The 23082-nt window shown below is 37.9% G+C and overlaps 3 protein-coding genes across 3 annotated transcripts in view; 1 reads left to right on the top strand and 2 right to left on the bottom strand.

The window, feature by feature from the left end:
• adck1 (aarF domain containing kinase 1) overlaps positions 1 to 10450 on the bottom strand; it is an 84666-nt gene extending 74216 nt beyond the window's left edge. Inside the window, exons 1-3 of the mRNA XM_079457909.1 lie at positions 10364 to 10450; positions 9415 to 9554; positions 9179 to 9262 (exon numbers count right to left, since the gene is read on the bottom strand). Coding sequence (XP_079314035.1) covers positions 9179 to 9262; positions 9415 to 9546 — 216 coding nt within the window. The 5' untranslated portion in view covers positions 9547 to 9554; positions 10364 to 10450. The remainder of the gene's footprint in view (positions 1 to 9178; positions 9263 to 9414; positions 9555 to 10363) is intronic.
• Positions 10451 to 10553: 103 nt separating this feature from the next.
• On the bottom strand, positions 10554 to 12214 carry slirp (SRA stem-loop interacting RNA binding protein). Its single transcript, XM_079458560.1, has 4 exons — positions 12100 to 12214; positions 11796 to 11854; positions 11609 to 11716; positions 10554 to 11409 (listed from the first exon to the last, which is right to left on the bottom strand). Exons 1-4 carry the CDS (start codon positions 12176 to 12178, stop codon positions 11341 to 11343), a joined length of 315 nt encoding a protein of 104 aa, XP_079314686.1. The 5' UTR covers positions 12179 to 12214; the 3' UTR covers positions 10554 to 11340.
• Positions 12215 to 12395: 181 nt separating this feature from the next.
• Positions 12396 to 17608, top strand: alkbh1 (alkB homolog 1, histone H2A dioxygenase). The gene is made up of 6 exons (XM_079459406.1): positions 12396 to 12540; positions 12959 to 13067; positions 13417 to 13579; positions 14134 to 14224; positions 15418 to 15611; positions 15874 to 17608. The coding sequence occupies exons 1-6, from the start codon at positions 12400 to 12402 to the stop codon at positions 16307 to 16309; spliced, it is 1134 nt and encodes a 377-aa protein (XP_079315532.1). The 5' UTR covers positions 12396 to 12399; the 3' UTR covers positions 16310 to 17608.
• The last annotated feature ends 5474 nt before the right edge of the window (positions 17609 to 23082 follow it).

Genomic DNA, 23082 nt, shown 5'->3' with positions numbered 1-23082 from the left:
TCCTGTCTGCTGTGTCCTGTTCCGTCTCAGTCAGCAGAGTTAGCAGAACAATTATCTCTGGGAAACATGAGGTGCGCAAGCAAACATGCGTATAGGTGCAGAGCTAAGTGCTTTTTATTAGCTTACAGGTTTAAAGCTCCAGGAAAACATTCTTTTTACAAAGTACACACTGACTATATCTTGGTTTAAAGCAAACTGAAACTTATAACACCCAGGCTATTTTACATTTCAAATAGTGGGGCTATTATTTTTCTTATACAACTTTAAAACGTTTGATCTTTTAAACTAGCCTGCTGAGAGGCCAGAATACCAATGCACAATTTTTCTTTAGTTCTTTCGTTGGTATTTGCTTCCAGCCAACTCATTATTTCTTAAACAAAAATAGCTATAAATCCGTTGAAAGATTTCACGCAAACTCAAGCAAAGAGTCGTAGAAATGACAACACGAAGTTAAAATCATCAATTCGATCTACTGTACAAATACCTGCCGTACATCTGTTCCAATAAGCAGTTTCAAAACTTACAAGTTCCTTAACTTTCTAAAGGTTGGTGGACATGACGTTCGTAAAAAAGGAGACAGGAGCCGTGGGGTTTTCATTCTGAGCTGGGGAAATTATTATATGGCTCATCCATATGTTCAGTTTTCCAGACTGCGGCAAACCTGTGAACTGATGAGCGAAGCGTTGTTCTCTCATGTGTGCAATACGCTTCTGTGCCCTTCGCTTTCTCTTTCCATTTCCCAAAAGTCATTTTATCATTTTAAATCTGGAGAATTATAAATACGACCTGTGGCACTCGCACGAAGCTTGCTGCAAATAAGCTCGAAACAAAGGCTGTCAGTCCAGTAGTATGCCATTTTGGTATTAGTGAATCCTAAATAGAATTATGTTTAAAACAGTCCACTAGGGGTGCACTGACGACATCCATCTCGAAACTATTTACGAATCTACATCCTTCATAAAGTGACATAAAAAACCTGTCCGCAATCGATACTTTTTGCATTCACATCGATCGCCATCTATGTTTACGACATAAAATTGCAGGTTACGTTACGTACTTCTTTACGTTGGCATGAGTCAAATAACGTCAAATTGTCTTCGTAAATATGACCTTTTCAGAAGAACTTGGGACAGTTTTAATTACTGGTTACCTAAAAATCTGTTACGTAAAGAGTTACAGATTACAGCTTTAACGCAAAGTCAGACTCATTCTAAAAGAGAATGAGAAAGTTAACTATTCAGTAAACCAGCAAAACACTTTGTAATTATTAAAGCACCTCTGTACTATCTCTACAGCATTTAGAATGTGCATGTTTTGGGGCTAATATTACCCACAATGGCTTGCTCTACCTCCTTTGGTGTGAATGCATGTCACAATGTGATGAAAATGTCATTTTATTTAACCTACTACTTTAGCCCAGGAAGGGTCCTTATGTCCTCGATTGAACAAGTGGACTACACCGTATACAACAATTTCAATCTAAATCATAGAGAAATTGAAAACATAATAAATGTTATGCCATCTTCGAAACCCCGGCTCATTTGCATGTGTGCAGCACCTCGCCACCCCACCTGTGATGAAAATACAGTATCGCGCAACCTAAAAAACTATGATGAATTAGACGTCTAAGAGCACGCCTTAGCTAATGATAATCCTGAAGCAAAAATCCAAGATGACCTTCAGCGAGAACCCGCACATTAATCATCAAGCGATACGGCCAGCATTTCATTACTGGCCCACGTGTGATAGGTGCTTTCCTATATGCCTGTTAAAGTGAGGTGATCCATTACATCATCGCAATTAACACGGCCGTGCATGGTGGGGGCGGAGAACTGAGGTTTAGAAGGCGGAGAAACAGGTGGTCTGAAACACGAGTCTAAAGCGCTTTTAAATGTTTAGTTAATAACGTTTGTGCTCGACATCTTGCAACTTTAAAAGAAAGAATTACTATAGGAACTCCTCGGCCGTTTTCTGTTAAAGTGCCTTTTTTCAGATTTTGTTAAAGGTCTCTGAGAGAAAAACATGCCTGGAGTGTTTGTTGGCAGAGTCTTAAGGCAAGATGCTGACTTACTTGGAACAACAACCTGTGTGAGAAGCAGATAAATCATTTAGACAAGGAAGAAGGGAACGCTTCTAGAGCGCAAGTAAAAAAACGGAAGAGGAAAAAGTGGAAAAAACACTTTCCCACATCAACAATGTTTGCCAACCCAAACTCAATCTAAATTCCATTTTTCCCACAATCAGATTACTGTCAATCCACAAGAATCAGGAACTACTTTTGTGTTCCCTGGAAGAAGTTTTTTTGGGGGTGAACCATCCCTTTAATTCAAGGAGACGCCATTTTTTATAACCCGGCAGCCCAGCCTACGACATCAACCGGATCCCCAGTGCTAGCTGGAGATCAGGTTTGATGACCAAAAGGGCCCAAACTATTGTTGTACCTTGTAAATGCAGTTTTGACAGAGCTGAATAAAACATAAGGACAACGAGGGGAAATCTCCTCGGATGTTCTTTTCTGCCTCTCTGAGCTATACTCAGAATATAACCCTGTAATCAGACTCTCAGACCCGAGTAGCACTCCGATTCAGCAGGAGGGTCATGAGGAGGACGTTTTAGCTTCTCTGGAGGAAGTCGTGTGGAATAAGCCCTCGCTGAAGTCTAATCTGCTGTGCAAATGCTACGTGAGGGCTGGTCAAGGACTCAGAGACCTCTGCAAACTATCACACTTGTAAACAAATGTCGAAATCGCAAAAACATGAGTAAGCACAAACAACAACAGATGTGTAGCATCTATCTGGAGTATAGTGTATATATCCCTTACTTTCTATAACTATATCAAAATTAGGGCTGTCAAGCGATTAATCGCATCCAGAAAAAACATGCGTTTACGAAATATGCACAATACATGGACATTTGTATTTATAAACACAAAAACATGTGTATTCATATAATATATATATATATATATATATATATATATTTAAAAGGAAATATTTTGATGTATTTCTTATATTTAACAATATTTTAAATGAAATATAAACGTTTATTAATTTTGATTAAGACTTTTAAGACAAGAAGGGTAACGTAACAAGTGAAGCACTAGGTCTACCAAAGAAAATCTGTAATTCAGCATGCCGCCTGATTCCAGATGTCTTCCTGCAGCCTATTGAATATAAATCATCCACGTTAAACGCAGTAAACAAATCTAAAATATTTCCATTCTGACCCGACATCTCTCGATAGTCTAGCAATGAATTTTGATATCATGATACACATTCCGTCTTCGGCTGTTGTGATTTTTCGCAGGGTAATCGGTCAACCACGATAAAACACAGATACCCTCCTCACCGAAAACCTCACACAAGGGAAGAGCTCATACAGCCAGACTATTTTCTGAGCAGTGGGTAGAAAAGTGCATTTCGAGTCTCTCAGCACCAGGGAAAACAGATTACACCCATTTGTGCTCCAATGCCTGGCTGACAGAGGCAAAGCCTGGTACAACTGAGAGCGCATGCATTATTCAGGAAAGCTACAGCTCAGTGTGCCACCGGTGTTGTCGTCTAAAACTGCGGGCGTCCATGTGCGGTAATCAAAGCAGGCCAGAGAGCAGCTTGTCTCACTGAGATATCCTGCAGTTTCTACATGATCGTTTCTGAGGATCTCAGAACTGAGGAGGCTCTAGTTTCCAAGATTCACTCTCGTGGTTTAGATATGCAACCTCTTCTGGTAGATCTTAACTTATAACTAAGCTGCAAAATATAGAGAAATTATGAAAATACCAATCACAATTGTCCTTAAAAAATGAATGATTTTAATACTTGGTTTCACAGACAAGGCTTAGCTTAAGTCTTTGTTAAATGAGGATATTTAAGATTTGATTTTATAAAAATGCCTCAGAAACATTACTGATGCGCATCTTGAAACAAAACAATGGCACTGAGATATTTGAAGATTCATGTCAGTTACAACAACTCAAACATTCATATTATTCTTGGACTAGCCCCAAGTCTTGTCTGTGAAACCAAGCAAAAGATAAGTGGAGTCAAAGTTTTGCATCTGGTGGATCCACAGAGACAAGCTCACAAACTTTAGTGCCTGTTTTTGCATGACAATGTTGAAGATGACAACAATAAAAAAGAAAACACGTAAACATGTATGTTGGTTATGAAAATGTCACTTTTATAAACATTCATAAACTTTTTGTAATGTCTATTAATTGATTCAAACTTCTGCATTTGTCTACATTTTTATAAATATATGTTATGGACAAATTTAACTGTAATGCATATAATAAAAATATGACAGTTCTAATAATCTGTCATATAATATACAATATTAGGCAAAACTGTGATGATATTTAGATATTCAGGAACTCCGTTTGTTTACAGAGATGTAATACATTTTTAAAACATAAAAAAAGTCCTTTGCAATATTGTCAGCATGTATTTCAACAGTACAAAAAATAATTTACTATTTGTCCATCATAAAAATATTTGTCAACTGCAACTAAATAAACAAATGTCATTTTAATGAACCATTTACAAGTATGAACTCTTCAAACTGTTCCTCTTCTAACAAGAAGTTAATTCAGAAAAAGAAAAAAATGAAGCATCTGCAACAAAAAATGATTTCCGGGTCGAAAACGGTTATGATTCAGAGACGCGGCAGGCTGGAGTTTAGGCATCACAGTTGTTCTCAGGTGGTCTTTTCAGAGGTAGATAACACATTATCTCTCATCTGGCTCTCACTGCAGCACTCCTTCTGGATTCTCTGGGGCCACAGTGACATTGCTTGAAAAAAACAATCCTCACTATTCAAAAAGCACACTATCTGGAGGCATTCAGCTACGGGTTAAAAGAAGCAAAAGCATCTATTTAGGAAACACCAACTGTGGACCTCACGCAGCAGGAATACTTTCCAAGCGGTCCATTTCGCCACCTTTGACTGTCAATTATGTACAAACTTTGAGGCAGAAGCATGAGAAATGCACAAAAACCTAACATGTAATATAAAACAGCATGTATCATAGAACTAAAAAGACAAATGCGAGGTCTTGGATTGCACATCATTCCAAACTGTGTTTCAGACATTGTGACTAAAGTCATCCTTCCTAAAGATCTCAAATTCACAAGTCACAAAAGAGTATTTAATCTATGATTTTGCGCAATACCAACGACAAAAATATGAAGCCCTCTTCTCTCTCCATGGCTTGCGTTCATTTACAAACCACTTCTTACAACCTGATCCATCCTTAACAGATAAAATCAAGTCCTGCCTTGATAAATAGCCTGTTTCACTCACAAATAATTGAGTATATTAAACATTGTATAGAGCTGTCATTTTTAAGCATTCATTAAATACAGTTTATTATTTAATATGAATTAAACCAAAAATAACAACTTGAATTCAGTGCGACAAAACTAAAAATTATATTGGGTTCTAATGTGTTCTATTGTCTTTTGTTGCCGCGACCGGGGTAGACACAATGTCAACTTATGGAGATCAGCAGACATCTTAAGCAAAATGCGTGGTGACGCCAGTGTGCACCTGAGATCTTAAACCGCTGCCCATTTAAAGGTTCCCAAACTGTTTTCGGAATCCCTGCGATCATTATATCATACAGAAGTCATGGTGATTTAACGGCTGGGAGGGAAGGCACAAAGAGCAGGTGGCCTGGCCTGCAGAGAGCGGAGGCATGCTTAACTGTGTGGAACGCCCCTCATTACACCAGTCACACGCAGTGGCCATTACAGAGCCGCAACACCTGGGAGCGTTCCCATGATCCCCTGCACTGTTCTCCGTGAGCAATCAGACATGCTTGTCCTCCTCCAAAACATGGTACATCTCTCGAAACCTCCCTTACGAAACTTTGGCGACCCAAATATGAAAAACGCTTGTACCTCAAGAATCGCTGGGGTTTGTCTGAAACCCCTTTCCAGTGCCCAATGACGTAAATTTGTATTGTATTGACCTGATTATGAAAATGATCTCGTGTAGCCTACTCTCGCTCATGCATATGACCTCAAAAAACAACCATAAAAGTCAAAACACTCCAGTGGGTTAAAAAAAAGTATTCTAAAGCTAAAACGATGGTTTATAAACAAATGGTTTGTCAGAGAAAAACATTAATATTTTGAGAAAACTGTCTGTGTTGCCAAATAACCAATTACTGCCAATTATTGTTTAATTGCAAACTAATTTCTGGTAAGAAATTTAATTACGCTTCCAACAAAAACACAATATTAAAAGGCACTAAATGTTTTGTCGCACATTTAAATGCATAACGTCACATCTTGATGTACATTAATTATGATAATCAAGGGCAATGCAATCATCATAAAGTACGGTATGTAAACACATTAACATGCTACTACATGCCAAGTTAAAAACGCAACAGTTTTATGAAGTGGGTCTCTACCGTCTCTCTATCTGACGTCAAAGGCCCTTGCAGCAAGTAAATCAAGTGAGCAGTCTATTTGAGAAAAACACTACTTGCAGTTAACCTGTGCTTGTGTCCAGCACAATGCAAAAAAAACGTAGAAGCAACGTTCAAAAAACAAACCAAGAACGGTCCGAAACAACCTATGAGCGGTGAACTAAATCGCCTAGTGAGAGAATAATTAGAAGCCGAACCTCTCCTCTATATTAAATCAGAGGCCTGCATTAATTCTAATCAGCGTGTGTAGCCAGGCTTGACTGCCGGCCCCCAGGGGCAAGGAGAGCGGCACCCTATCCTTCTCACCCGAGCTTGGCAGAGAGTGCAGCTGGCTCGGCCTCTGATCTTCAGGGTTCAGCGCTTTTCTCCGGCGACTGCCACACAACTTCACACACACAGGTGACAGACTCTAACATTTGTCCCAGCACCAGCTGCTTAACTGTACCTGACAGAGCTGTTTAAATGGCCTTTATACACAGGGGTAGAGATGGCATTATCGCCCTGGCATTTGCAGTTATGATCCTGCGAACAACGAGCCAAATGGTGTTTCAAACCACTTTTAATTTCGTGTTTGGTTTTTTGAAAGCTTGATCAATACATCAATTATGAGATGACATGTTGATGACTGATGTGTACGGTGGCCGGAAAGTGCACAGCAAAACAACATATCGCAAAACTAAAAGCAAATCTAAAAGCAAAATAAAAACCCCAAAATCAAAATGACAAATCTGAAAACACAATAGCAAATCAAAAAACTAGGGCTGTCAAATGATTAATCGTCATTAATCGCATCCAAAATAAAAGTTTGTGTTGACATAATATATGTCTGTGTACATTTTTGTATTTATAAACACAGAAACATTTTTAGGAAATATTTACTGTAGATGTATTTATCCAAATTTCCCAATCATTAAAATTTTATTTAAATGTTTATGTTTGATATTTCTCTTAAATATATGCTTGTATGTGTATGTTTTTATAAATACAAATATAATATTCACATTACACAGACAAATATTATGTAAACACAAACTTTTATTCTGGATGCGATTAATCACGATTAATCATTTGACAGCCCTACAAAAAACACAACAACAATTCGGGAAACAAAATAAAAAGTCAGAAAGCACATCGACAAGTCAGAAAACAAAACGGCAAATCAGTCAAACCGGAAAAGGTGGGTATTTTGTTGAAATGGGATAGCTACTGCTGATTGGACGAAACTCCTGTCAATCAAGATATCAGGACGCAATATGTGACTGAGAAAGGACATGCGATGTGTATGTAATAAAGTGCATATTCATTGATTAAGGTTCAAAAGCCACATTTTGTTAATAAAGTTGAAACGGGCTCATCTTGCATTAGTAGTAGATGCGTGTCTGTTTCACACTGCATGCATGCGCGGCGTGAGCCCTGAGTAGCACGCATAGTGCAGCTGAAAGGCGACGGCCTCTGTACCATCCGTGACCGTCTTCCCCTCAGAATATACATACAATATAAGCATATAACATGATATGTACTTTAATCTGTGTCCCTGTTGGTTATGGTGAGAGGTTTTCCCGCTTATAAATATTAACATAAGCCTGGAAATCTTGATTGAAAGGAGTTTCATCCAATCAGCAGTAGCTATCTCATTCCAACAAAGTACCTACCTTCCTCGTTTTGACTGATTTGTTGTTGTGTTTTCTGACGTGTTAGTTTGTTTACCAAATTGTTGTTGTGTTTTAAGATTTGCGATCGCGTTTTCAGACGTGTCATTTTGATTGACTTGTTGTTTTGTTTTGCACTTCTCGGCCATGCGCTTATATGCTGTCATGTTGGTTTAAGTAATGTGCTGACCTGGATGACATTTAATAAAATCTGATTACTTATTGGACTACATAAAATTTAAGGTTACGTGAACACCTAAAACATGGCATACTGTAAGAGTGTCAGCAAATTAATGGCACATTTTATTTTTAATGGTTAAATATTTCACAATTCACAAAAAGGACAGTTCACCAAAAAATGACAATTGTGTCATCATCTATTCACCCTCTTAACATTTTAAACCTGTATGACTTTCTTCTGTAGAGCGCAAAAGAAGATATTTTGAAGAATGTTGGTAACCGAACAATGGAGGGGACCATTCACTTCAATGTATGGACACAGCTAGTCTCAGCCTCAGACGGACAGACTGTCGGCTAAACGTCTGATGCATAAGGCACATTTTCCTGGAAACAATACAGTCATCAAATTGGTTGAATTTTACCGGATTTCCGGTAGACCGTCCGCCTGGAAACAACACGAAGCCATCTGATCGAAGATGTAAGCTGTTGTGTTTACAACAGTCGCAATAAGAATTCATCGCGATCGACTAAACGCCTAATTCTTAAAAGTATGCAAGGTTCATTGCAAAAACGTATAATCATTGTTGTCGCTGTTAACTTTTGACATGTTCGTGAATGTACACCGGTCTGTTACTGCAGGGACCTTTCCAAGCATGTAAATATGACGCGGCACAAAACGGCACGTGATTGGTTGCTTTACCTTTCATTCATAGGGCCTCTTGGGCGGCCCTTGCCCAAAGAAAGTAGCGAAAGATTCTAGACCTTCAGTAAACGCGAGACGAAACCAATGACAAGAGAGTGAGTAAATACAAGAAAAGAGAACTTAATTCAATCCAAAGCACCCGAGTGTTTCAGGAAAAAAAGATGTCCACATAGCAGATTTCCAAAAAAATAATAACTCAAAATGTTTTACCTTTGATTTGAAAACCCAGTAGTCTTCGGTGCCATACTGCACATCTCTGAGAGCCGTGAGGTAGTCATAACTGATAACAGCTGTCTGAAAATAATTATTAAAAGAAGAAATAATGACGGAATATGCACAGACAAGCTGAACTGAACATCTCAACACTGCAGGCAGAAATATGCATATATCTTGATAATATGAAGAAAGACCATTTTTAGGATGTAATAGAAAATATTGATATTTACTGTCACAGCTGCCCTCCCAAATCGGACGATGCTGAGGTCATTGAGGTCAAGATTTTTGCTGTACAGGTAGAACCCAGAGGATGCGAATACTGCAGTGGCAACAGATGATACTTTCAGTAGTCGACTAGCCATGTGAGATCCTGCAAAAAGACATTATATACTGCACTCTTAGGTTTATGCAACAAATTCAGTATTATGATTATTATATGTTTATCCAGGTCAATCCATGAGAAGCTGAGACACTAACCCCAGGCTAAGCTGTCCCTGTAATAGTTGTAGTTTTAGCACCATTTAAAGTAGTATTTCATTTTTTTTAAATCACATTTTAATAGATATTGGATTTAATTATTGTGTGTGTTTAACTATATGAGCAGTTTGCATTAAACAATTAATTTCTAGGCTAAAAACAGCCAAATCGGTTTGTATGGTTATATCTGGTCTCCACCTTTGTTTAGCTGGTCAAATTGGTCTAAGTTGGTTTTAGCTTAACAGGTTGTAAGACCAGTAAAGACCCGACAGGTAAACCATCATCAATTTTAAAGAAAAGATAAACAGCAACATCTGAGGGGCGTGATTTAAAGGCATTACGTCACCGAGCTTTGACATGTGACAGTGTTATGAAAACGAATCCGCTAACGTGAATTCTGGTTTTAACCTAAACTACATCGCGTCGAACACGATATTTGACAATGAAAAAAGTGAAACAGTACTGCACACAATTTACACAACGCACATTTTAAAACATTCTCCTATAATATCTTTATAACAGTTGTCTGTGCATTAAAGGACGCGGCCAGGTGGTCACAAACGCCATAGTATATATATATATATTAGTATTATGCAAGCGGTTGCGTAACATAAACCGAGACAAAAAAACGTTTTGATGCTTGAGATATGAGCTAACAACAGTGATTATTTCAGATCATCTTAAAAGAGCAGATTGATTTACCTTCATTGACTGTGATCCCACGCCGACATCCACCAACCGGTTTCGCTGTGACCTTTCAACTTGCGCGCAAGGCATTATGGTTGTCGTAGTTGTTTCGCTCATTTGCCAATGGCAATAAAGTGTAGTTATTTAATATCATGCTTATGTTTAGGATGAACGTTTCTCATTATTAATTTACATATATATATATGATATTTTAACTATTTGACAATAGATCTTTTAATAACGACTAAATTCCATTTTTCAGATCATTTAACACATCATTAAAGTATGATGACAACATAGAAAATGGAAAGACAATAACATATCTTCTATTTCATGATTTGCATGAGATGTCATCATTCAGTGTAACTAATGCACATCTTTCTCTTTGGGAATCGCATAATGAGTAGTTTATTTAATTGAAAGCTGTAAACCTACTGAATCAGAACGTTATAAAATACTAAAATGAATGAAGTGTCCATGAAGGATATCTAAAGTCTCAGAATCCACTTTGGAATGTGTTGAATAGTTTGACCATTTATCTCTAGGAAGGAAATTATAGAGGATTCTGATAATAGCCTTTTTTAGAGATAATGTGACCATATCGTTGGAAGAGTCATCGTGGATATTGCCTTGATGAGCTTCAATTAAATGCTGAATTTCTATATAAATTAACAATGCTGATAAATAAAGCAACACTCAAATTGTTACATACTGTTACACTTTATGCAGTGATCAATTTTGCCTAAGTTTCTGTAATGACACCATTTTTAATTTTGTAAATTGCAGATATAAACTGAAAACTGTCGGACTCAAAGGTCATAAATGAAAATTCTACATCCCATAGTCAAAAATGCTGACATTTTAATGGAAAGGTTTTACTATGATACAAATCAATGTCAAATTAAGAGACGTGAACAATAAATAGAAGTTCCACATTTTAAAGGACACAACATTTGACACTGGATCACACTCCACACAAAAATCTGTCATTTTTAGCTGTCTTCTGCTTCTTTGTTTGATCTTCTTCCAATGAATGCCTTTCTGTTCCTTTGTACCTGAAGCTGCAATAACACAAAGATTAATATTATTATTAATTTTATTATGATACAGATAGCTCCTTCACACTGTAAATCAGCTTACATGTACTACTAACAGGCATTATTTCACAAACATTAGATTCAAAACATATCAAGAGCTTTTAAGAAGAAAATTAATTCATTTTAGTGGTCTCCTTATTTGAAAAAGTATTTCCTGACTCACCTTTGCTCCTTCAATAATGTGAGGATCCTTTTGAAGTGCATTCTGCAATCCCTCTTCTGTATTGAACCCTACCCAACAAAAGCCCCTATGAAAGCCTGTCTCTTTTTCCTGTAAGACAGTCACAACTGCAACTCAGTGAGTTTATTCAGAAAAGATTCCGAAACACTACTGAACTGAACGTACTTACAAAGGGCAGGAGGCATTTCTTCACCTGACCGAACTGTCCAAAGTACTCTCTAATTTCCTCTAAAACAGAAAACATTGCAGTGCATTGCATCGCATCAGGCAATTGCACACAAATAAAACAATATTCTACTAGAGCTATTTAGGATTCGGGAATAAAACAACATTGTCAAACAGCATTTTATGATTAGCATGGATGGTAACACTTCAGCGAAAACGTACATCGCTAGGGGCTGTTAATACATTTACGCAAATACTATTCGGTTATTCAACTGTTATTTAATTAACACAAGACAATTATAACTTACTGGTTGCGATCGTCCATGGCACTTTAGACACAAAAACCTCATAGACCTTCTTGCCTGCTCCTGCTGCTGCCGCCGCCATGTTTCGTCCTTGGCGAATGGAGCTGGCGCTGACCCTGATCACGTGACAAGAAAATCGTATTCCTTAAAGAATATAAATAATAACATTACTATAAATACTTCAAAGCAACTCTAATCAAAGTGTTTACGTTTTTTATTCTTGCTTTATTCGGTATTCGTAGAAATAATTGTTTATCGCGTTGTAGATCGTTATGTTGACGTCACGAGTTGAAAGTTCACACGATGACGGCAAAGATGGCGGCCTCCATAGTGGAGCGTGGAGAGGATGCGTTTAGGAAATTGTTTAAATTTTATAAGCGGAGAAATCCCCCTCCAGACTTCAGTGAGGTTATTAATTTCTCTAAACCCCTTAATAATGACAAGGTGAGTCATTCGGACTTTTTAGTTATTTGACACCCGTTGTATGTAAAGACTTACATACAAATATATGTTATTCTTAAGATTATTTGTTATTAGTGATTAGAATATAATTTCGCAATAGCCTTTGTAGTTCATGTACATCGTTCCTTGAAAAAGAAACACTGGTAGATTTTGGATAATATTTTGATCAGCTGGAAAGTGAGAACTTAATAAACTATGTAGAATCGAGTCATTTGAATACAGTATCAGATGTGCAGAACTAACCTTGTGATAATACAGTTCTGACATCATATACATCAAATGAGTATGAGTGCTTGTTTAGTTGTAAATAAGACATGCTACTGTATGACAGAATTTTCAGGTTTGATTCACAGGTTTGCACCCTTACTTTAATATCCACCTTTGCTATCTTTGCAAATAGGTTTTTCATTGGGAACTTAACTCCAGCCATTTAAATGAGGAAGAAGTTTCCAAAGTGGGTCTTCAATCAGTAAAAGACTGGAGAGCCTTTGGTCTGCATGGATATCCAGGTGTGGTTTTGACTGGCCTGTAGCAGATTCTGTCTTTCTCAATATTAATGTTCTGACACAAGACTTTCAGTCAATATCTTTAATGTAGAATACAATTAGCTGTCATATTGCATAATCACAATAGTTTTTGTGTCAGTTCAGCTTCATAACTACTGCACTGTTGACAGTTGAATGTTTTGGATTCGTATGCATGTTATAGCGAAACAGATCGCTATTTAATGCCCTTAAGTCCTTTTCCATGAAATTTTGTTTATGGAAACCCCATATTTTTCTGTTTAATTGTTTACTCTGTTTATCAATTTACATGAACCGTTTTATAACCAACATTGTTATCAATTTTGGATCACAGGATTTATTTTTATATCCAACCCGTTCCTGCCAGGGACTCAGCAATACTGGGTAAAGCAGTGCCTAAAAAGCTATCCACAGAAACCAAACGTGTGCAACCTGGATATGCATATGTCACCTTCAGAGACAGAGAACATCTGGGAGAAAAGTATAGATGCCACTCAGTAAGGCATTTTAATTGGCTTTGTTTATCAGGGTTAAGCTTTATAATTTTATAATGATAAATGCATTTTTGTATTTGGTGGAACAAACACGCTGTGGTAAGCTCCAAATATATTATTACACATAAAAGGAACATTTATATTTTATTTTGAACAAATGGTATTCTGTTGAAAATGTAGTCAAATGTCTTGAGATGACGGTCAAAATATTGTTCCACTAAATTTATCCTACTTTACTTATATTTTAAATTTGGCTGATATTCCCCAAACTACAAAAAATAATTTTCACACTGCTGTTTATTCTGAGTCTGAGTTAAATTTACTATTATCTACTATTATCTACTATTATCTTACTATTAATTTAAATAAATTATGTACTATTAAATGTGTACTCCATACTCACTGCTGAGGTTACCTTTCCCAAAGACACTTTTTTTGTGCTGGTAATTTCACATAGATTGTAGGGCTGTGGAGGTGTGTTTATGTTAAATGTGTGTGCATCTGCACTGTTGGTGTTCCACTGTTTCTTATCTGAATGGATCTGTGAATTATTGCAGGAGGAAAGGCTCTGGGAATAGAGAGCCCAAGACTCTTCTAGAAAAGCTGCGCTGGGTGACTCTCGGTTATCACTATGATTGGAACTCCAAGGTACCTACAGTCACTTTCGATCATTGTGTTAAAATTTCACCTGCTCAACACGTTGCCAAATCTCACGTTTAATATATAACGTTCATGTACTTTGGTTTTCAGATGATTCTAAGAAGTACTACAAAACCAAGGTGCTTGTCCAAAAAGGAAACTATAAAGATTCTAATTTCATGATATGTTTTGGGACTTTTTGCTGGAAATGTTGCAGTGAGAGAAATCCCAACAATTATTTTTTGGAACCAAATATTAACGTTCTAGGAATGTTTTGGGAACCAAAAACTGTAGTTTGATAACACAATCCCCCCAATGAATGCTTAGTTATAGATTGTTTCATCTGATGCATAGCTGGTCGAAGTTAACTTCCGGTCTGTGTTTGCTTATAATATAACTATTTATTTGATATTAATATGAATTCATTGAATTTCCGGAGGTCTAACCTGAGGTCCAGAGAGCTATATAATATGATCGACATAAACTGCATCAGTTGCTTTTTGTTTGTTTTTCTTTCAACGTTGCATAGCAATAAATCTTTTTCTTCGGCTTTTGCCGTGGACCTATTGTTTTTCCCAGAGGCAGGGAGATCTCTCACTGGCCGTGATCTTATTAGCATTATTTGCTCCTTTCAGGACATTTAATCGCTAATTGTACAGGCCTCATGTCTGCCTGTCTCGTTTATATGCTAATTACATAAAAGTGTTTAGTCTTCTGTCCTATTAAATCAGTCAGGAGGTGCATACCGGATTCATTAGCTCTGATCTTAGTTTGACACCGACGAACGCCTCACGACGGCAATCAGGGAATTTTAAGCATAGACTCTTTCCTCATCTCTTTAAGTAGATCTGAAGGCTTAGGCATTTACTCCGATCAGATGGAGTACTTCAGTTCAGCTCTTTGGAGAGGCTGCGCTCATATGATTGTCTAGTTATTACAAGATACTGTGAAACCAAGGGAAATTGAACAGTTCTGTTAACACTTCAACTTCAATATAACTTTGTGTGATGCCACAGATTTTATTGATTTTTACATTTTTGTTTTTATGATGAAAGAGCATCTAGATGTTGTATAGTGATCATCATATCAATTGATATTCGTAAGGTTGTAGGTCCGAATCCCACAGGGGGATACTGTACTGTACACTATTACCATTATAGTGGAGCGGTTTATTGTTTTAACATATTTACATTCTTTTGCAGAAGTACTCTCCAGATCACTTCTCTCCCTTCCCCACTGAACTTCACTCGCTGTCCCACAATGTAGCAGCAGCCTGTGGCTTTCCTGGCTTTAATGCAGAGGCGGGCATTCTCAACTATTACCGATCAGATTCATCTCTCGGAATCCATGTTGATGAATCAGAGCTCGACCACACCCGACCTTTGCTTTCCTTCAGGTGAGGGATATTTGTTAACCAAATTAACTAAATGGATTAGCTTTCCACTATCGGTCTAATAAACACAGTACTTACTGAACCAAAACCTAAGTTTACCTAAATATGTTACATGGCCTTTATCTTTCCTTCTTGAATTTGCAAGACTCGTTTTATTCATGCCAATGGAGATTTTGTTATAGATTAATAATAAATGTATCCTGCATGTTATACTAGCAATAATATACGCAATTTTAAGTCTATTAAAGTTTGACTGTATTACCAGTTTTGGGCAGACTGCAGTTTTCCTGCTGGGCGGGGCTAATAGGGAGGACCGTCCCACGGCCATGTTCATGCACAGTGGCGACATAATGGTGATGTCAGGACCCAGCCGTCTGCTCTATCACGCAGTGCCCTGCATTGTTCCTGCCCCTGCTGGAAACCCGCTGCCAGCCTGCCTGAGCCAGACACTAAAGAGTGAGCCGCAGAATGATGACATCATTCAGAATGTGAATAGGGAGGATTGGAAGGTTTGCTCCTGGTACTTGCAGACATCACGAGTGAATGTGACAGTTAGACAAGTACTGGGATCCGGTCAGACCTTCCCCAGTACAGAGACACTGAGCAGGGCAGCATACACACCTTCGGACAGCTCTCAAAAAGATGAAGAGGGTGAAACTGGAACACATAAGAAGAGAAAAACAGAATCAGGCTATGAGTGAGACTCATAATGTCTGTTTTGTGCTTTGAGGACGATCGTACATTATTTAATTTGTTTTATTTATGCAAAAGGAACCCGATATTAAACATATGCAAATTTGATCAGTATCTGTGTTCCTTTGGAAGGCTCAGCAACAGTTCCTTGTTATGTTGCTTGTACATGTAAATGCAATATTTTGATCACTTCACGGGTAATGACTCTTCACAAGGAGCTTTCAGAGCAGGTGTAAGAATTTTGCGGTCTGTTTCGTCCTACGTCAAGTCAGTTCAACTTGAAGCTCAGTTCTTCATTTTACTCTGCCGTGACAAACTACACACAATGCTCAGTCTGGAGAACAGTGCTGACATTCAGCACAGTCTGTTGTGAGTCGTGACAATTTCCCGAGCACACGTCTGTTGATTTAAGGCCGGATGCCATGTTTGCTCACCCAGGGCTGTAACACTAAACAGACCTGACCTTCAGAGGAAAACCAGGGAGACGGCGTATAATCTTTTTAATCTGGTCAAGCGGTGTCACGACGTGTCAAAGCTGGTGTGACATTGCCTATGACAAGTTCCCTGAGGGACCCACGTTGACACGGCCATTGTGGCAGTAAGCGCTGCAGTGTGCGTTTCCATGGCAACAAAATACAGCCGTCACTACGCTTGCCTCTCTCGAAGCGCTATCTGTGGATGTCTGCATTTCAGATTTGTAATGATGATTAATGTTTCCGGTCTTTTACATACTGTTAAATCATACATGCTCTGTAGTCCTGCCCAGAGTCATTCGGGGATGTCAACCAGCTGTCACATCCAAAAGCTTTGAAAACCTGGTGGGTTATATGCTGGAATGGTTCGCCCAAAAATAATTTACTTGAGTTGTTCCAAATCTGTGTACATTTCTTTGTTCTGGTGAACAAAGAGAAAGACATTTGGAAGAATGCTTGTAATTAAACAAGTTCTTGGCCACCATTGACTACCATAGTAGGAAAAATGGCATTGTTTGTCAAAAGGGCCCCAGAACTGTTTGCTTTGGGCAAATGTATCTGGTTTTCAGATGGTTCTAAGAAGTACTACAAAACCAAGGTGCTTGTCCAAAAAGGAAAACTATAAAGATGCTAATATCACGAAATATTTTGGGACTTTTTGTTGGTAAAGATGTTGCAGTGAGAAGAAATCCAACAAACATGTTTTTCCGGAAAACCAAATATTAACGTTCTAGGATTGTTTTGGGAACCAAAAACAGTAGCTTGGTAACAGTTTTGTACACCAGTGTAATAAAAGTACATCAGTGTTTACAATTAAAACACATTGTATTCAGGATGAGCATTGCAGGTCTTTATAAAGCAAGAAACAAATATTCCTTTATTTAAAATCCTGCTGTCCTTCCAAAATCCCAGAATCTTCAGAGTATAAACACTGGATTAATTACCTCCTGTTTTTGCTTATTGTATGACCACAGGAGTCTGCATAGAGGAAAGTAATTAGTTTTGCGAAAGGTCGTTCTGCGGCCCTCTAAGTAAGCCACACAAACACCTCTCCATTAACCAAAGCAATTGTCACTTACGCACGAATATACCACTGAGACCGTTCCACCAATTGCACAATGGTGATTATCCTATTTTTGGATTGACTCGAGTTCCTCTATAATTACATCAAAAGTGAATGCATTTCAATTCTATTGTCAGGAACTCAATTATTCCCCATCTTCCCTAAAGAACTAAGCAGTACCCAAAAAGTAACATTCTCAAGTTTCCTGCAGAAGTCAAAAGGTAAATGTTATTAAACGCCCACATGCCCAGAGAAACATCAAGTATGTGGTAAGAGCTGAAGATGAGATGGCTTGCACCTACACGCACGCCAGTCGGGTTCTAGGTACCACATCCATTTCAAAGCAGGCAGAAAGGCTCTGACCTCTCAGATAAAATTATACGCTGTCAGGATGATGTATGTAGTCATATAATTTTTATTGCTGCCACTTTATCTGCTCTTCCTGCTGGCGCCGTGTTTTTGCCCTGTTGCCCTCCCGTTTTCCAGCATCCCTCACATTACCTGACGCTGGCAGGTGACGGCGACGAAGTGCGAGACCCGGCCGGCCCTTCACGTCTCTGTCTTAAATCAGCAGTAAGAACGAGCCACTGTTGCCTGATCATAACGCAAAATTTACAGCGAAGACGGTCACATCCATCAGCGAGGGGAGTCAGAGCGTCACGTTCGATTATAATGCATTCAATTTGCATGAAACCTTTTGTCCGCTGCATGAGATTTACCTGTAATATTTGTCTTACAACACGAAATATGACAGGAAAATCAATGCAGTTTTTACAGTGGTGCTTTATTCATATGCAAACTGTAGAAATATATGTTATTGTGCTGTTTAGTAATATTATTGCAGACTATTTTCAATTCACTTTGTAGCGAATTTGTATTGTTTCTATAAGCTGCACATCATTTTCTCTTATCCATCTATAGGATAAGAGCAGTGTCAATAAAGTCAAGACGACTTAAAAATGATACAAATAAGCTAAAACATTAGTAATACTGGTGTTTAGTTATTTTAAGAACTATAAATCTAGTTTTATTGTGTCGAAATTGTTAGTGGATGGCCTAATATTGTAGTGGGCAATATAGGGGGCCATAAAGGTATAAATCACCCAAAAATTAAGATTCTTTCATAATTCTCTAACACTCACGTCATTACAAACATGAAAGACTTTATTTTTCTCTTTCTTTCTGCAGATGAATGTTTTTGAAGAACGTTAGTAACCAAACAAAATTGTCCCCCATTGAGTTCCATACTATGGACTCCAAACCATATACATTTTTCAAAATATCATCTTTTGTGTTCCACAGATGAAAGTAATTTACAAAGTTTTCAACGACATGAGGGTGAATAAACAATTACGTTTTATTTTTAGTTGAACTTATGCAGTATAAATTTAAGCAGCAACTCTATAGTTACCATATTTTAAATATATATATATATATATCAGCTACACCAACGTAAGTGACTACAATGGTTTATCATCGCCACAAAGAACCAAGATGATTTTACCTTCAAAAGCCCTCATTTGGGGAGTTAATTAAAGAACATTAGCTTTGCAAACCGGGCCAAAATTGCGTTTGCTGTGTCATTTTTATAATCACTGCCATTACCAATAATTACTGCAGCAGTCACATTGAGATACAGGACAGTGGCAACACATCCGTATCCTCATTCTGTAAGCACAACGCTCCCCCTAGTGCCACCAAACATGATCACTTAACTAAAATCAACACTGTTCCTCAACATTTAGCACAGCAGTCATGCCAGTATTCCTCTGTCTATTGATTTCATAGCATTATTTCATCTGAATTATGTGTCTGTGCTTCTTATTGGCAGTGGGTATTGAAAGTGTGTATGTGTGTTTCGGGAGTATCTTACCTTTATTGTTGTCTGCTGGAACGGTTTCCACAGCATTAGGGGGCTTAGGTTGTGCCCTTGCTTTGTGGTTTAAGAGCAGACAGAGCGTTCTCTGAACAGCTTTTTGGAGTCCTGAGGTGAGCTGGTCAGAGGGAACATATTTCGTCATTGTGGTTTGTCAGGAATGACCGGAATATAGAGCGCCTGAAATGGAAGAGAGGTTTTAGATGTTTTATTTTACAGTACAAAATGCTTTGCACGTTGTTTATTCATTATCTTCATTTGAATGCTAAAGCACATATCTTTCTAACTTAAAGGCATAGTTCACCCCAAAATAGAAAATTCTTAGTCATTTACTCACCCTCGTATCATTTTAAACCTGTGTGACTTTATTCTGCCGAACACAAAAGAAGATATTTTGAAGAAAGCTGGCAACCGAACAGCGCCGGCCATTGGCCATTCGCATCAATTGTATCGACACGAAACCAATGCACGTGAAAGACTGCCAGTTAATAACAATCTTGAAATTAACTCCTTTTGTGTTCTGTGGAAGAAAGAAAGTATAACAGGTTGGAAATGACGTGAGGATGAGTGCATGATGACAATATTTTTGGGTGAACTATCACTTTGAGAGCTATAACATGTCTGTTTTTTTATTCTTTTGGTCCATAGTTTTAGGAGTGCATATGTGTGTATTTTCATTTTTCCTTTCATTTATCTAAAAATGGTCTATAGTGAAAATCTTGTTATGTGATTATGTATGTTACTAGTTATGTATTGCAGAATTTGAATCCTATAAAATTACTGTATAGGATCTGTTAGTAAAAGTATTTGACCTTAGATACAGTAAGAAAGTGATCCATTACTTCTCTGTTTTACGTTTGTCTTTAAAATGCCTCTATCTCTTTTCTATTATTTTATTCAGCTCCTAGCCTCGTGTATATCTAAGCTTTCAGACACTTCATACTCCGCAGAGTGTTTGAAATGTCACCGAGTGCTACCTTCGAACACAATTTTAAGCTTCTCAAAGGTCAGACTATTCCATGGTCCGTGCTTTTCATTTATTAGTTTTTTGTTTGGTTTGGTTGTGAGACATATGACACATCAGCCTTAGCTCGGTTTTGTGTCGTCGCACAAACTCTTTTCCTGCCACAGTGACTCTGCGATCTCTGCGGTCGTATCTGCTCAAGAGCGGATCTGATGTCTGTGGGTGGGAGACATGTTTCTCTATTTTATTTTTTGCCTTTCCAAGCAGCACTATAATGTCAAAGTAAGGACCAAAACTTAAAGTGACAGTTCACCCCAAATAATTGTGTCATCATTTACTCACCCTCGTGTCGTTTCGAACTTGTATGATTTTCTTCCGCAGAACACAGAAGAAGATATTTTGAAGAAAATTGGTAACCGAACAGCATTAGACCCCATTTACAAAACAATGCAAGTGAATGGGTTACCAGTTAACAAAATTTTTCAAAATACCTTCTTTTGTGTTTTGCAGAAGAATAAAAGGTTTGAAATGACAGGAGGGTGAGTAAATTATGCAGAATGTTCATTTTTGGGTGAACTAAGTGGCTGAGGCTGTCAATCCCATAAATACATTTTTCAAATCACAGCTTGCCACCAGTGTATTATATTTATATATCAAACCTAATATTTCTGATAAAAGACAACATGAAATTCTTCAGTCTTCAATAGAGCAGAAATGTTGCCTTTTTATCAACAATGGTTGTGATTGCAGTAGATATTGGTTTCAGGTCTCTCCCCCTCTCTCTCTCTCTCTCTCTCTCTCTCTCTCTCTCTCTCTCTCTCCGTCTCTCTCCCTCTCCCTCTCTCTCTCTCTCTCTCTCTCTCTCTCTCTCTCTCTCTCTCTCTCCGTCTCTCTCCCTCTCCCTCTCTCTCTCTCTCTCTCCCCCTCTCTCTCTCCCCCTCTCTCTCTCTCTCTCTCTCTCTCTCTCTTTTCTTCATTCTGTCATAAAATCACAGATTAGGTGAGCAAATGTTCAGACACACAGAGGAACACCAGCTGCCGTTGTTATGGTGATGTGCGCTTTCAGAAGGCAGAGCCCCTGGCCTCCCGGTGTGTTGATTATGGCCCATTATGTTATTTGCGCAGACATTGTTTTTAATCGGCCTGTGCCCGTTGCTATGGCAACGTGGATGGGGCAATGCTTTTGAGGGGCTGGGGTATTGTAGCCTGCTGCTTTTTTTTAAACACCATTTGTTTATTGATGACATATTTCAAGTTGGTCAGTAGTAAGCTGTGACTTCTTCAGGGATGCTCGGCTTGTACTTTGAAATGTGTGTGTTTATGCGGTGTGTTGTTTTCAGTCCTAAAATTGACTTAATTGAGGTATTAATCAACATCAAAGAATCCCCTGGACGCTCCCCTTTCATTTACATTTATGCAAGTGGCAAACGTTTATATCCAAAGCAACAAACTGTGAATGAGATGTACACACACACAGTCCATGCATCCCGTGAAACTCATGACTGACATCTTAACATTCAAATTGTATTTATATAAGGCTTTTCACGTGCATTGTTCCACAGCAGCTTTACATGAGAAAATAAGAAAAACACAGAAAAGGTAAAACACCGTACAGTGCATGGTGTTTGTAGAACAAGCTTAATCATTCTAATAAAGCGATGTTAACAAAATGTACCGAGCCTGTAAGCTAATCTAATATCAGCAACTCCAATGATAAATAAATTGAGAAAAACCTTATGAAAAGCCAGTCTCAGTCAGGAGGGCCAGGTCCCCTCTGACTTGTCACAGCTGCACTCAGTGACATTGATTAAAAGTTACTAAGTAAATGTTTGTGAATAACAGGGAGAGCTGATTGGTTGTAATTTGGGAATTTTCATTTGTTGAAGCTGTTTAGGTCTAATTTTGTCTCATTGTGTGACCGATATCAGACAACAGAGGAATGTTATAAGCAGGGAAAATTGTAATGTAACTGAGCGCCATAACTCCAAACTGCTGTCATATGATGTAAGTTTAGCACTATATAAGCATTGTAAATACAGTTAAGCATTAATGTGACAAGTCTTGGCTGGTGATGGACAATGTCTATGAAAAATGTCCATAACTATTATTTTGATCTCACTCAAAACAGACTTTTCACTTGTAACCATCATTTTACAATGTTTTTATGGAAACATAAACATATACTGTTGTATTTTCTGAGTATCTTGGAGTACCATGGTATATGCACATTGCAGTCATAGTACCAAGCTGTCCTTGGTAATGAAGTCATCACCATAGCGCAACCACAGTATGTTTGTAGGAGTTAGAGAAACAATTTAGAGAACCATTTTGTTTTTTTATTGAGAATTTCTCTATATAAATAAATTATTTTGAACACATATTTTACATGTAGGTTACTTCAATAA

This window comes from Barbatula barbatula (genome assembly GCF_947034865.1).
Source record: "Barbatula barbatula genome assembly, chromosome: 6".
In the NCBI taxonomy this organism is placed as follows: domain Eukaryota; kingdom Metazoa; phylum Chordata; class Actinopteri; order Cypriniformes; family Nemacheilidae; genus Barbatula; species Barbatula barbatula.
This window is presented reverse-complemented; position numbering and strand designations above follow the sequence as displayed.

Coding starts and splice junctions, on each gene's coding strand:
- slirp (XM_079458560.1), bottom strand. CDS start 12,178: ATGGCGGCGGCAGCAGCAGGAGCAGGCAAGAAGGTCTATGAGGTTTTT. Junction 11,717..11,795: donor AGAAATGCCTCCTGCCCTTT/GTAAGTACGTTC, acceptor ACTGTCTTACAG/GAAAAAGAGACAGGCTTTCA. Junction 11,410..11,608: donor ACATTATTGAAGGAGCAAAG/GTGAGTCAGGAA, acceptor GTGTTATTGCAG/CTTCAGGTACAAAGGAACAG.
- alkbh1 (XM_079459406.1), top strand. CDS start 12,400: ATGACGGCAAAGATGGCGGCCTCCATAGTGGAGCGTGGAGAGGATGCG. Junction 13,068..13,416: donor TGGTCTGCATGGATATCCAG/GTGTGGTTTTGA, acceptor TTTGGATCACAG/GATTTATTTTTATATCCAAC. Junction 15,612..15,873: donor CGACCTTTGCTTTCCTTCAG/GTGAGGGATATT, acceptor CTGTATTACCAG/TTTTGGGCAGACTGCAGTTT.